Source organism: Erpetoichthys calabaricus, chromosome 7, assembly GCF_900747795.2.
Source record: "Erpetoichthys calabaricus chromosome 7, fErpCal1.3, whole genome shotgun sequence".
NCBI lineage: Eukaryota > Metazoa > Chordata > Cladistia > Polypteriformes > Polypteridae > Erpetoichthys > Erpetoichthys calabaricus.
This window is the reverse complement of record NC_041400.2, coordinates 7,145,408-7,160,749: the sequence shown is the minus strand read 5'-3', so window position 1 is coordinate 7,160,749 and position 15,342 is coordinate 7,145,408. Positions and strand designations below refer to the sequence as shown.

Sequence of the window (15,342 nt, the reverse complement as noted above, 5' to 3'; positions counted from 1 at the left end):
GATTTCTGCTGTAACACATGTTTATAATACAACTATTTCTCCAGCTGTAAAAATCCTGCCCTTTATTTTTTGGGGGGTAGAACATGAAAAATTGAACGAAGGATAATGAAGTTAAGGCCTGTTAAAGCAAAGTAGCAACAGACAAAAAAGGCTGAGTTGAAAGGGTTAAACAATTTGATTCTGTTTCAAGGAGCATTAATATACATTATCCCAACATCAAGGCAAGAATTGCATATTTTAAGCTAGTTACCTGCAACAACTGAGGATTTTCTCTGCCTATCTGTTGTAATAAGGCTGGAAGCAGAGATGGATTTTGTTGAATGATTTGCCGCATTTGCTGGAACTGAGGCTGATTCCTTAAGAACTCCAAAGGATTCACTACAAGGCAAAAGTGTCAAAACGATAGCACAATGCTGAATTATAAAGTAATACATTAATGCCGACTATAAATAGTAACACATTTTTTTAATTACCACACACACACACAGCAAGCATGTTGGTTTCATGACCTGATGACCAATTAAAGCCACATGAAGCAGTGCAGTTAAGTCATATCTCTCCATATTACAGGTCATAAACTAATTAATGGAAAGTATTTTCATGCAAGGAGTTGTCTGAGGGTAACTAAAAGTTGCAATGATGTCTGCTTTCAGTGACAGTAATTACATCCCATATGGAGCACTTATAGGAAACAATTTAATTTAAAATACTGTTTTAAAAATTTTAACAAATTCAGCAACTAAACAAAGTGCATACCAACTCTCTACCAAATTAAAATAAAAAGATAAAGCGCTTTAAAGATTTTTTTAGCTTTTTTTAAGATCATTATGAAAGAGGTGATGAATTCTTATTTGTGAGTGTCACACTTTTATACTCAAAAAGGAAACAGTAACCATAATAAAAAAATAAATTATAAACCCACACACACATACATATCAAGTCAAGTTGGGGGGCATGCACTGGTACAGTGTGATGCCACACCCACCACACGACGAAACAACTCGAGATCCCAGTTGGCAACCCCCCAGGCAGACACCGGTCCAGTCCCACCCTCTGGAAATGACCCTCTATCTGCCACAGCCAGGTGTTACATGGGCAGACCTCTTGGCCTGGTACAGCCACTCGGGTCCACAACAATGAGGATATTACGAGCCGGTTCACCCTCGGGGAAACGCGCCACATGGCCATAGTGCTGTAACTGACGCTCCCTCATAATGCAGGTCATGTGCCTAATTCAGGACTCCATGAGCAACCGCTCATTCGACACAAAGTCAAACCAACGGTACCCAAGGATTTTCCAGAGAGTCACAGTACCAAAGTAGTCCAGCCTTCGTCTCAGGTCACTGGATAGCGTCCATGTCTCTAAACCATATAGCAAGATAGGAAGCACCAGGACTCTAAAGACTTGCACCTTCGTCCTTTTGCTCAGATATCAGGAGCGCCACACACCCCTTTCCCACGACCTCATGAATGTCACTGCCGAGATAAGTAAACCTCTCGACGAGGTCGACACTCTCTCCGCAGACAGACATACTGCTGATGACCGTGCCCAAGAGGTCATTGAAGACCTGGCTCTTGGTTTTTATCAGGACCCTCGCAAGCCCAGACACTAAGACTCCTCACTCAGTCTCTCGAGACCCCCGATCAGAGCCTCCATTGACTCCGCGAAGATCACAGCATCGTCAGCTAAGTCAAGAACCATGAATCTTTCTTCAACAACAGACAGGGCCCCGTATTATTTATTTATATATATATATATATATATTACGTATACATATACATACACATACATAAACACACAGTTATGGTATTTCACATGGTAAACGAATAATTTAAAGAAATATTTGCTATCTCTTGCCCTATGCATTTGTTCAGCACCCTTCCTCTGTATTTGCGTGCATCTGAACGTCTCTCCACCGACGCTCCCCCTCTCAATCTGTTCCTGTTAAGCCTGCTTTTAAAACTCATTATTTTTGAGCTGCCTTTCTCACCTCCGATCCAGTTTTATACTTTCCGTCTTTGAAGGAGACTCTCTGCATGCCTCTTCTGCCTTTACTAACGTCTCTTCACCACTCTTCCCTCTTGAGGGTGCTCCTGTAAACCCTGCTTCTCAGTCTGTTTTCGAGGTGTCTTTTTCACCTCCTGTCTGGTTTTCTACTTGCCATCATTGAAGGTGACTCACTTAGTATGCGTCTCACACTCGCAATTTGTTATTTGATTGTGACACCATAACCAGTTGATTACTCAAAGAAACTGCACATATAGACCTTAGTGTTTTATTATATAATATATATTTTTATAACAATATTCATCTCACTGGAAAAAAACTTTGTTGAACTATCATTAACAGGTGTTACAGCCTGTATATCTTTTGGCTAAGTCTCCATTAATGGTGCCCACCATGAATGCACAATAATTCTCCAAAAGCATCAACTGCCCCAAGAACCTGCCCTGAATTAGTGGGTAAAGAGGAAGGATGAATCACTGCACCAGTTGTATCTCATTACTTGAATGGTAAAGGACAGGTTTAACCACAGAGTTTTAGTGGAATTAAGGTTACACTCAATGATATAAAGATGTCAGTTTACTAGGTGCACTAAACCCCATCCATTGCCATACAAATTCCACATTGTCTCTGTTGTGCTAATTGATAGTATATTTGACATAGTGAACTCATCGGAAGATACAAGGGTCTTCCCAGATTGTCTTAAGACTGCAGTTGTCAAACCCCTGCTCAAGAAAAATAATCATCTGTTTTTGACAATTTTAGACCAATATCTAACCTGCCTTTTTTAAGTAAATTTCAAAATAAGGTAGTCAATACACAGCTAAATGATTACTTAAATAAGCATTGCATTCTAGAAAAGTTCAGTCAGGTTTTAGAACAGTAGAGCACACTCACAGTACAGAAACTGCGCTGGTTAAAGTAGTAAATGACTTGAGGGTCAATGCGGACAGAGGCTGTATATGTGTTCTTGCTCTCTCGGATAGGAGTGCAGCACTTGACACCACTGATCACAGTATTCATATAAATTGCCATAGTCAATGGGTGGGGCTCTACAACAACATCATTTATTTCTATTGCACATTTTCATACAAATGAAGTAGCTCAAAGTGCTTTATAAGATGAAAAAAGAAAAACATAAAAATAAAATTCGTAAATACTAAGTAACAAAGAATAAACTAATGTCTGAAGGCCAGTAGGGTGAAAAAACTTTCAGAGGGGTGGAGAGAAAAAAAAAATTCAGAGGCCATGAGACCGCTCAGCCAACAACAGTGTCTTAAATTTGTTTCAGTCTTGCTTAACAGGTAGAAAATTCTGTTAGTTGTGGTGATTATACTTTGGAGACCCATCAAATTTTACATGGTGTACCACAAGGATCTATTCTGGGTCCGCTGCCCTTTTCCATTTATGCGCTTCCATTAGGTCAGATCATCTCAAAGCACAAGGTGAGCTACTACAGCTATGCAGATAACACTCAGATGTACTGATCGACAGCACAAGATGATCCTGACACTCTTGGCTCTCTGATCCTGTGTCTCACTTTTATTTCTAAAAGGATGAGCAGTAACCTTCTCAAACTAAATAAGGAGAAAACAAAAACCTTAATTATTGTCAAAAAAAAAAAAAAGGACATAGTAAGGGTATTAGAATAACCTGCTCCCTCAGGCTTAAAATTCAAGTCGGAGGTAAAGAATTTAGGGGTAACTATCGACCCGGACCTAAATTTTAAACCACATATTAATCAGATTACCAGGATTGTTATTTTTTCACTTATTGAGTACAAAGTTAGATGCTAAAAAATTAGTTCACGCTTTATTTTTTCAGTCAACTAGATTACGGTAATGCACTAACAGGACTACCTAAGACAGACATCAATCTTTTACAGTTAGTGAAGAATACAGCAGCAAGAACCTTAACTTGAAAAAGAAAATCTGACCAGTTCTAGCATCTTACATTGGTTACCTGTGTCATTTAAAATTCACTTTAAAATACTACTAATGGTTTACAAAGCTTTAAATAAAATAATAAAAACCAACAATTAATAGGAAATCACAATGATATTGGAACATCAACTGTGAGCTTCTGTTCTAGAAACTGGAATACTTTCTGTTTTTCACTAAGCATTTTTATTAGTGCTGGTGCTTTTTTATGGAGAAAAGATGAAGCAAAAAGGGCATAATACAAACTCCTCAAAGGGGAAAGGTAGTTGGCACTTCCAATATGTTCTGTGTGGCTAAACAGTTTCACCACCTGCTATGCTGCATCTTAGAATAATAATAAAATATAAATAATCAATACTGCAATGATTCCAGTATCACCAAGAGTTTAATTCAATACATACTGCCAACAGAGATTTTTGAACAAAACACTAACACTATATAATCAAGCACAACAATAAGATATGGAAACTTGCTTTTAATCAAATGGCAAAATCTGGGATTCAAAACAAACACTGAAATGCAAGCAAAAATTAAACATGCAAATTCAAGCCTCAGTAAAACTAAATTCATAAGAAAGCTGTAAAAATATTTCTTTTCAAAATTTACATGCTTTGAATTTGTATGTCAAAATCACATCCAGCAGTTTTTTTGTTTGTTCTTAAGATAGTAAAAGATCTAAAATCATGTAAGAAATTGCTTAATATAATTTTGCATCTGTTGACCTCAATACCTCCACTAAGTTGCACGTATTATTAGTGTATCACCATCATTCAAATTTAATTTTAAGATGAAAAAAAAAAATGACAGTAACAGCCCTGGACAAAGGAAAGAGAGGATTCTAGAAGTTTAACACTGTTTAGTAAAAAAATTAAAACAAATTTTACAGCAGCAGATATCAGATGACTTTTCAAAGCACTCATGCAAAAAATTACCTGATAATTCTACAGAACAGTCTAACTCACTTGAGTAATGTTCAAGAAAAATACAGCTAAATTTTAGAATGGTTAATATTTAGAACATCTACTATATAACAGAACACTCAAGTCTATGCGCCCAGTCCCTCTGAGCAATCTGACTGGTCAGTTTGGCTTTGGTGACACAACAAAAGAGGAAACGAGGAGAAGAAAAAGCATGGGGGGCAGGCGGAGAGTCACCTTCAAAGACCATTTAAGTATAAAAGTGGACAGGATATGAGAAAGCCACTTTAAAAGTAATGACAGTCTGAGAAGCAGGCTATACAGGAACGTAACCGAGAGAAGGAGTGCTGGTAAAATGAGGGTCATATTCGTGTTAATCCAAAAGAAAGTAAACATAGGGTAAGAGACAGAGAGGAGAGGTTGGGAGCATGCGTTTATACAGCACGGTGCCACACGATGAACCACCTACATATTGGACCACAGACCAGCTGCGCAACAGATGACTCCTCAGCAACACAGTGGAACAGTGCTTTTTTCTTTTTTTATTATGGTGGCTGGAGTGCCAATCCTGCCACTAATCCCTAAATTTTCCCTGCAAGTTGAAGGACCTGCTTGCAGGGCTGGATGCAGATTAACGTCATACCCAGGATGAAACAACTGTGGGTTAAGGGCCTTGCTCAACGGAGTAGAGGCACTTGTGGCATTTACGGGATTCAAGCTGGCAACCTTCTGATTGCTGGTGCAGATCCCTAGCCTCAGAGCCACTACTCTGCCCCAAGAGAAAGAGTAATCCTCTTTAATAAAATCCCTGTGTGCATCCAGGTGTCCGTGTGTGTGTGTCTTCTGGTGAAGTGCGCGGGGCACGGTGCGATGCGCGATATTACTGTCAGAGAAAGTTAGAGGCGTTTTACGGAAATACAAACCAGTATTACTCCGAGAGGAAATTAAAGGTACACAATACAGTGACGCATATTACAGCCACATACAAGCCAGTATTACTAGATTATAGATAAAAGGCATATTACCGACGCGCACACCTGCATTACCGCCAGAGAAAATTAAAGGTATATTATGGACATAGAAGCCAGCGGATGTAGAAGACAGTATTACTGTCACAGAAAATTAAAGACACACAATACACGGCGGCAAGCCCACGAAGAACGGTCAGCTCAGCAAGTAAACATCAACAAAAGAAAGAGAAAAATACGACCAACAAAAAGAATGAGGTCAAAGTCCCTTGCCATTTAATATAGACTGTTCCTACTAATGTTTATGCACTACTGTCCTAGCGCCCGTTATTGTAACAGGCTAAATGACTAGTTTTAAAATATTTGCTATTAGTCTATATACTCACCACCTGTAGAGGATACTGGTGCAGCTGGCTGCGATGATCCCGTGGATGAGGATGACAAGGACCCTGTACTTGCACCACTTGGAGTGCTACCTGATTGTGCAATAGGATCTGCTACAGAATGACTCTCTCTTTCGACTGGGATACCCTGGGAGAAAACACATTTTTTGATGTTTTTCACAAAGCAAAGCCAGAAAAACTGTCATGGAGGTTTTGGGGGTGGAGGAGAAATAAAATTCAGGATTCATTATTTATGAACTGTATTAATTTGTACTGTCAAAAGAAAACCAAAACAAAACCATCAAAGCCAAAATCAACACACATTTCCAAATTCACAATGTCATATTTGCTGGGGTGTATTGAATAATTAATCGGAAAATGTCTCACTTCCTTTACCAAATTATTGCAATGACTGAAGAACCTTTTCTCAATGATCGATACCAACTTTCATTATGTGGGGCAGCGGTTCTCAAACTGTGGGGCGAAGTAACAAAAAAGGGGGCGCGAATGTTGCCATATGTGGCGTAATTTTGCTATTCGTAGGGAAATTTTAAACTTGTAGTGGTGTATCGGCAGCAAAAAATATAGGAATAAATTTTATTAGGGTGTCAAAAAAACGTTAGGGGGCGCGATTAAAACTTATGAAAACTCGGGTCGCAAATACTTAAAGGTTGAGAAACGCTGATGTAGGGCTTTAATGAGGCTTACTGATATAGTAAATATACATACTCTTTTTTTTCAAACCTCCTCAGAACTGTGGCATTGCACCGCTAATCTTTATATATAATACGCTACCGTGACTGTTCATTTGTCTGTCCAGGATTTTACATCACCTGTAGCTCGCAAACTGTTTGACCTATCGACCTGAAATTTGGTACACATATACTACGTGACGTCTACTGTCCGCTTTCAAGGTGATGATTGACCTCCAAGGTTATTTCTCTTTTTGCTTTATTGTAGAATCAACTCTCAGCAGTGGCCAGCAGGGTGGCCATATGGCACATGCATTTGGCCGCCGTTCTCATCCCTACCACCTTCCCCATCACTTCCTCTACTTCTTCATATCTTAAATCATTCTGGAGGCAGATTGAAGACTTAAGTGCCAGCTTAAGTGAAAAATTAAAGAAAATGTACCAAGTAATTGCAACAAAAACAATGACTTAAATCAATTTTAACGCGAAAAGATGCAGACGAAAGAAGAGAAGAAGAGGGCTGCTAGGGTGGAGAAAAGAAGGACTGCTCAGGAAGCAGCAAGCGTATCAACCTCTGAGCAAATGAATGCTAAATGTACAGAGAAAGAGGAGGAAAACTATGAAAACTCAAGTCAAGTGTACTCACTGCACGTTACTGTGCAGTGCGCCGTTACTGGTTTCTAACAATAGATGATAGAGCACTACTTACTTTTTGAAAAAAAAGAAAAAAAAATTTAATGGTTTTCTGTTAAAATGTGAGTGTGGTAGGTAAGCTTAATTTATATGGTATATTAAAGCCTCCTACACATGCTGTTTAGCATATATTAAATGAGTAACAAAGCTGCTTCCCTGCATAATTAAAAAGATGAGTGATATGATGAGAGGATATCTTCAAACCAGGCCTTACATTTAGATCTTCAGATCAATCAAGCTTTAAGTATTCTGAAAGGAGTGCCCCTCTTACCCACAGTAAACCTATCTGATGCTCTGAATGTTATTTGGGGTGTGTAAAAACCTTTTTCTTTCTTTTTCTTGGTGTAGGAATGTTTTCTTTTTGTTTTTACTTTAAAAATTAATTTCTGAAATAAATTTTGAGTCTTGTAACAGCCACATTTTAAACCAATTTGAAAATTTTCATAAATATTTGCATTTCTAATGCACAATGACTAGAAAAACACTAAAAATAACTATTTACTTGGTCATTTGTTTAGATAATAGTTTTAAACCAGTAACAAAGTTCAAAGACATTTTCCTAATGAGCAACCCTTAAATAGCTATGGGGCAAAAAAGTAATTTAAGAAGAATAGTTTAACAACCTACCGTTAGCAGATATTCAACTGCCCTGTCAGGATTGTTAAAGCTCGCTCTTAGTGCTGCAACAACTTGCTCTCTTTCATACCCCATTGACATGATCTCTGTCACCATGTTTTCATAGGACTGCCCTGTCACTGTAAGAAATAATGAAGACACAATATAATGTATTTAAACAACATTAAAATACTAGTTCATTAAACAGACACATAGGAAACAAACTGGTGCTCAGGAAATTCTGAACTTGAATATACTTGCATTTTATTGAATTATTTCTACTAGACATTTAATTAACAAGTACAAAGTTACAAGGTAGACTAAGTAAATCAAATGCGCTATAAGAAAGAAATACTTAATAATAATTAAATAATATAAAGTAAAAAACAAGCTGAGGGGGACAAAAAAAATTGCATTAAGGCTATATTAAGTAGGTAGTATTAGTTAACATAGTCCAATCTGATTAATTTACAGTAGCACACTGATTACAAGGGGTGTGGGCTCCATATCTGAAAACACTCCAGATATTCATTAATTTAGTCCACATCCCCTTCAAGATTAAAGGGAGAATAAGATGATTCTGGCTCCCCTGCTGCAAAAGAAAACAGCAGCAAACCACCATGCGTGTTCACTTCTAATCAGCTGTTAACACATACATATATACACATACATACACATACATACATACAATCATGGCCAAAATTATCGGCACCCCTGGAATTTTCCCAGAAAATGTAACATTTCTCCCAGAAAATTGTTGCAATTACAAATGTTTTTGTATATACATGTTTGTTTCCTTTATGTGCATTGGAACAACACAAAAAAACAGAAAAAAAGCCAAATCTGACATCATGTCACACAGAACTCCAAAAATGGGCCGGACAAAATTATCGGTGCCCTCAACTTAATATTTGGTTGCACGCCCTTGTGTAAACATGTTTATACCAAAACATTTGTGATTGCAACAATTTTCTTGGAGAAATGGTACACTTTCTGAGAAAATTCCAGGGGTGCCGATAATTTTGGAAGTGACTGTATATTTTGTATATTTTATATATATATATATATATATATATATATATATATATATATATATATATATATATATATACACACACATATACATACATACATACACACATATATATATGGGGCAGAGGATATACAATTTAAACAGATTGTTATTTTCATGGGAATTGTTATATATGCATAATAGAACTATTTTACATTACAGTGAGTAATTAACCATTGTCAAAAACAGTAAAACGTAATAAATTGTAAGAAAATTATGTTTCATGTTGCTTTAGAGGTATTCGTTGCATTATAAGTTTTCGTTCTGTTTGGATTTGAAATTAACACACAAATACTTATTAAATGTACACTTTTACTGTAAAACTTCAGCAAAAACAATATTTGGAATTAACTGTTCGTCAATATCACATTGAATTTTGATTCTGTGTTTGGACTTACCTCGTGACAACGGAGTGAATTTAATTTCTTTCTGTCTAATAAATAAACTGACTTTTTCGAATGTTTGTCCCTGTGATTTGTTAATTGTCATAGCAAAAGCTATTCAAACGGGAAACTGTAAATGTTTCAATATGAATGGCATATCAAGATCTCCTTTGGTGTCTAATGTTATCTGTGGAAGATGTACTACATTACCTTTCTTGTCACCTGTTAAAATTTTAAGTTAGAATTCTTTGACCAATTTTGAATACAACTAATCTTGTCCTTTTGCATAGCTCATCACTCAGACATAAATTACGCAATAACATTACATTTCAACAGTAATTCGGCCGGTTGAAGACCGGGCGGTGTTAACAGTTGTAGATCTCCTTTACGGGATATTGTAAGTTGATGTTTTCATCTTCCGCACCATCACCACCAACTTTTTCAGCAGAGTCTATTGATATGCATTTAACCAATTTGCCCTGTAACTGACAATTTTCACGGTAATTCGTTTGACTTCATCACTTCTCGGTTCTAGGATTGCCTGAGTACTCATTTTTTCTGTTGATAACTCTTTGGGATAAGACATAATAATTTTTCTTTTATTGGGAACTTAAAGTGAGGAAAACGTATAAATTTATAAGAGCTAAGAGAGCAGGAACTGCATCTGACAAAATGAGACGTGAGAGGACCGTGGCTGTGAACAGGAAATGGTTGAGAGGAGGGCGGCACCCCCTCTACCAACTTGAGACAAGACTATTGCCAAGAGACTTTTTGAAGATTTTCTTTTTATATATATATATATATATATATATATATATATATATATATAAAATCTCTTAGGTACGCTGTTAACTTGAGGACATGGAGAAATGTGTTTCACACTTCTCCCATACAGCTGTCAGGGGCTTTTCAATCATAACCTGATCAAGACTGTTGGGAAAAACAAAAACCTCTCAGTGATAACCGCCCCACATCTCATAGATCAGTGGGATCAAAGGGGAATGGTGAAATTGTACAATCAAGCAGACATAAAACTAACAGTTGGTCTACATCTGAATTTACTACTGGTATGCAGAATGTTCTCACAATGCCACACTTTTAGGACCTTGTTTCAAATACAGGTAGTCCCCAATTTATGGACATCCAACCTACGACTTACGAACGGGGCCACAGCTGCAACGCATGTGCCTCAGTAACTGCCGCTCCGTCATCTTTGGCCTGGGGACGCTGTAAGCGGTGGCTGGACGGAGGCGATTTCGCTGCTTGCATAGTGTAGTGTCCCTCTGGTGGCTCCCGGCAGGAAGCAGTGACTCATGGTCCATAGTCACCAGGGCCACCGTGTGCAAGGCGGAGGCTTGATGGGGCGGTTCACTGCCCACCCACCACACTGCCACAGCTACTGCTCCTGACTGGACGCAGGCTGGATGGAGCAGAGAGGGGCGTTTCACTGCCCGCCCACCACACACAGCCTGCCCTGTTCGTTCTCAGTGTTTCTGCAAGTGGTGACCCAGTTGTGGTTGAACAGAGGCCACTGAGGGTGAAAAGGGCGGCGGGGAGTAGCACTGTAGTGTGCCTCGGGTGGCTGCCTGTTGAATGGCGGCGATGGTGGGCGATTCACTACCCGCCTTTGGCCACACCGTATTCGTTCTCGGTGGGCGGACGCTGCAGGCAGCATACTGTAGTGAAGGTGAGTGTGTGGTGAACCACCCCTCGCCGCCCCCATTCATTCTCAATAGCAAGCCTGCTTGTACTGTTACACACACAGCAGGAAGTTTTCTCTTGTCAGTACATCAGACGTGTTGACGACGGGTACCTTCCTGCTGTGATCGCATGTACAGTGCTGTGCAGAAGAGCTCATCTAAACCTTTTGAAACACAAATCTGATGCAAGCGCTGGCGATACAGTAAGAAAAACCATCACCATTGAAAATAAAGTAGAAATAATAAAAAGGTCAGAGAGAGGTGAAACTCCATCAGTCACTGGCAGAGTACTTGGTTACAGTCGGTCAACAATAGCATTTATTAAAATAATGTACCTGTTCCGACTTACATACAAATTCAACTTAAGTACAAACCTATAGTCCCTATCTCGTACATAACCCGAGGACTGCCTGTAAACTACTATGGCTACAGATTTGGGTGCGGATGTTACAAGCCATAAGAAGCAGCATCTCTCATGGGTACAGAGACATTAAAGCTGGATTACTGAGAAATGGAAAAGGGAAAAAAAAACACTTGATCAGATGAATCCAGGCTCCTTTTTTTATTGTGCCAAGAAATTATCAGAATTTGGCACAAACAACATGAGTCTATGAAGCCATCCTATTTGGTGTCCAGAATACAGGCTAGTACTGGCACTGTGATGGTGTGGGGAATGTTGTCCTAGCATTAATAAGTGCTCCCAATACCCAATCAGCAGAAACAGTGCAATGCTATTATATCTGCATTGCACAACATTTCTGAACACTTCACACAACATGTTGTACAATACATACTGTCCTAAAGGTCAAAGCAGGGGCAGTACACAATACTAGATTTGCAGAACTAATAAACTGGCAGCTCATTGTAGGTTGTGGTGTATTACAGGCCGCCAAAGGGATGGCGGAGTTAAAGATAAAAAGCACATGAATCAGTTCTGCCAAATACTGCAGTGTAGTCTGGTGGCGTTGTAACATTTTGGAGTGTACTTTTCAAGTTCTACATATAAGAAGTTGAATGCTTGCTTGAACATTGTTGCTGTTCAAATTCACTCATTCTTGGCTCAGCTGAAGAGTTGCAATAGCTGCAAATGCTAAAAGTTTTTTTATTTGGCAAACTGAATTAAATATGTATTTTCTTATTGTGACTCAAATATCTAGATATATAGCGATTTCTGTCCCAGATCATTTTTGTACCGTATAATTAAATAGCGATTTCTGTCCCAGATCATTTTTGTACCGTATAATTAAATAGCGATTTCTGTCCCAGATCATTTTTGTACCGTATAATTAAATAGCGATTTCTGTCCCAGATCATTTTTGTACCGTATAATTAATGCTGGACATTTTAATAAATTGTTTAATTCATAGTACTGGTTTCATGCCACTGACTATAACCAAGTCACTCGTCAGTGTCAACTTTCTCAAAGATAGTAAAGAACTGAATATTTTCACCATACTGGTCAAGTGCAATGACATTTTCAAAAGCTCTCAGCACAGGAAATTAAATCTAACTCTCTTGAATAATGTTCAAGAAAACAATACACCTACATTTTGAAGCAGTGAATATTTAGAACTTCTACTATATAACAGAACACTCAAGTCTGAGTGTCCAGGCACCCTAAGCAATCTGACTGGTCAGATTTGATTTTGGTAACACAACAAAAGAGGAAATGTGATTGTAAGAAACACAAGAAGGAGAAACAGCATGGGAGGCAGGCAAAGCGTCACCTGCAAAGACCATTAGTATGAAAGCGGAGAGGATACAAGAAAGGGGCCTTAAAAGTAATGACAGAGTCTGAGAAGCAGGCTATATGGGAACACAATTGAGAGAAGGTACGCCGGTGAAGAGGGTCATGTTAAACGAAAAGAAAGTAAACACAGGGCAGAAGACAGAGGAGAGGTTGGGAGCATGAGCTGATACTCTAATTTTCAGACTGTAACCAAGTCACTTTTGTCAGTGACAAGTTCCTCAAAGATAGTACTGAGCTGAATATTGTCACCATACTTGTCAATTGCAATGATACTTTTAAAACCTGAGCACTGAAAATTTAATGAACAATACTTTTTTTTTTTTTTAAAAAAAAAAAAAAAAAAAAAAGGTCAAATGTTCAATTTAAAAACAGACATCATGGCTTCTGTTAGAAAATGACAGTGCAGCGATATGGGACAATTTAAGATTCTGCACTGCTATATCATAAGACTTAGGGAAATTATTATTATTTAAAATGATTCTGGGCTGCAACTAACAGCACTATTTGGCTAATCAGTTAGTTGGTTATTATTTAAATTAAACACGGATTTTAAAAATACAATGTTTGTGTAGAAGTATAAGCATTTTATTAGAAAATGAAACCGATTTTCCTCTTGTATAAGGCTCTCTTTCATATCAATAGTAGAAGTACGGTCTAAAACTGCATTTACCAAAAAGTAAACAGCAATATTATTTAGGTACTAGCTTTAAGACCTAGCTTAACACTTTCAAGGCTGTTGCCAACATCAATGGGTAGAAGGCTGAATGCATTGAGAAACATTTTGAGAGTATTGTTTGACTTTTATTCACTAGATGGCAGTAAAGTTATCTAAATGAACCAAGTGTGATATATTCAAAGACCTTGCAAGTTTCAAAAAAACAAGTAAAATATTATTTATAAAGTAAAACAGAGACCAACTGTAAAAAAGCTATTTTACCATACCATAGGAACAATACTATAACTATAGGGCAGTATTTCTTAACCTTTTTTTCTTGCAGGCAAAACTTGCCTTTCTTAGTGCCTTCGAGACCCCTGGTAATCATCAGATCAGGGTTTGGGGTGGGATGGGGGTTTCCCTTAGAGAATCACTGCTGATGATTACAGCAGATCATTGCGGATTGTATAAACTGTCCATAACGACCCACCGTGAGACACTTCGCAAACCGTATGTGACTCTTTCCTGTTTAATACAATGGTGAGTCACGGACCTGCGTGAACCAAAGGTGGCAACCCTGCAACCTATTTTGAGTCATAACCCATAGCTAAACAAACTATGTCTTAAGATAAGTCCTGTTAAGAGAATACTATTACAGAGCATTTGCTAACTTAAGTAAATTAGCTTATACTAAAATGAAACATTCAATTGATATATGACAGGTATCCATGGCTGTCAATTTACTTACCGAGTGCAGATGTAGCCTCTTCAAATATGTTTACATTTGTAGGACTTGATGTACTGTAATAGAAATTGCATAAAATATGACATTACTAAAAGCTGTCTATATTGTGTGAGTTCTTATTCATCACTTGCTTCATAATATTCACTGTTTATTAATTGCCAGAATGGAAACTGTGGGAATTACAGAGACATGAGAGGAGTACAGTTTGAAGGTGGCCAAGACTAACTTTCACACCCTGACACATGTACAATGTTATAAAAATTTTAATATTGGCAATTTTTTACCTCCAGTGACATTTTATATAAAAAAGGAACATTTTACTTTATCAGAATAGTGAAAAGCACTCATTTACTCTCAATCAACAGCAGAAGATAAATTAAATATTATGCAGCCTACAGGATCAACTTAATTTGTTATGTATTAAAAATTGACCAAATTAAAGCAAAATGCAATACATTGAACCAATCAAAAGAAAACCTATTACATGCATGACAGATGTACTTGGTGTTTCAGATCAAAGACCAGTTTGCTAATTTGTTGAAGTCAGAGAGAGAGAGTAATTTCATGTTACATTTACCAAATTCATTTTACCAAAGACATTTATGTCAAAAATACAAAAACTTAATTTATTGTCACTTAAGCTGTGTTTTTAAGTCCCAGATTTCCAATATAAACCCCCCGGCCATTAACATACTATACCAACAGGTAGACAACAGTGAATCTTACCAGCTCCATGTAATTAAATGATTTTAATATCCACAGGTGAACTCTGTATTCTGATATCAAAGTGAATTTATCAGAGTGACCTGCACTGTAAGTGGAGG

At 37.7% G+C, this 15,342-nt stretch overlaps 1 protein-coding gene across 1 annotated transcript in view; it reads right to left on the bottom strand.

The window, feature by feature from the left end:
* Positions 1-15,342, bottom strand: part of rad23b (RAD23 homolog B, nucleotide excision repair protein) — a 72,585-nt gene that overhangs the window by 12,210 nt on the left and 45,033 nt on the right. Inside the window, exons 5-8 of the mRNA XM_028792749.2 lie at positions 14,522-14,574; positions 8,226-8,353; positions 6,217-6,361; positions 251-378 (exon numbers count right to left, since the gene is read on the bottom strand). Of these exons, the coding sequence (XP_028648582.1) occupies positions 251-378; positions 6,217-6,361; positions 8,226-8,353; positions 14,522-14,574 (454 nt within the window). The remainder of the gene's footprint in view (positions 1-250; positions 379-6,216; positions 6,362-8,225; positions 8,354-14,521; positions 14,575-15,342) is intronic.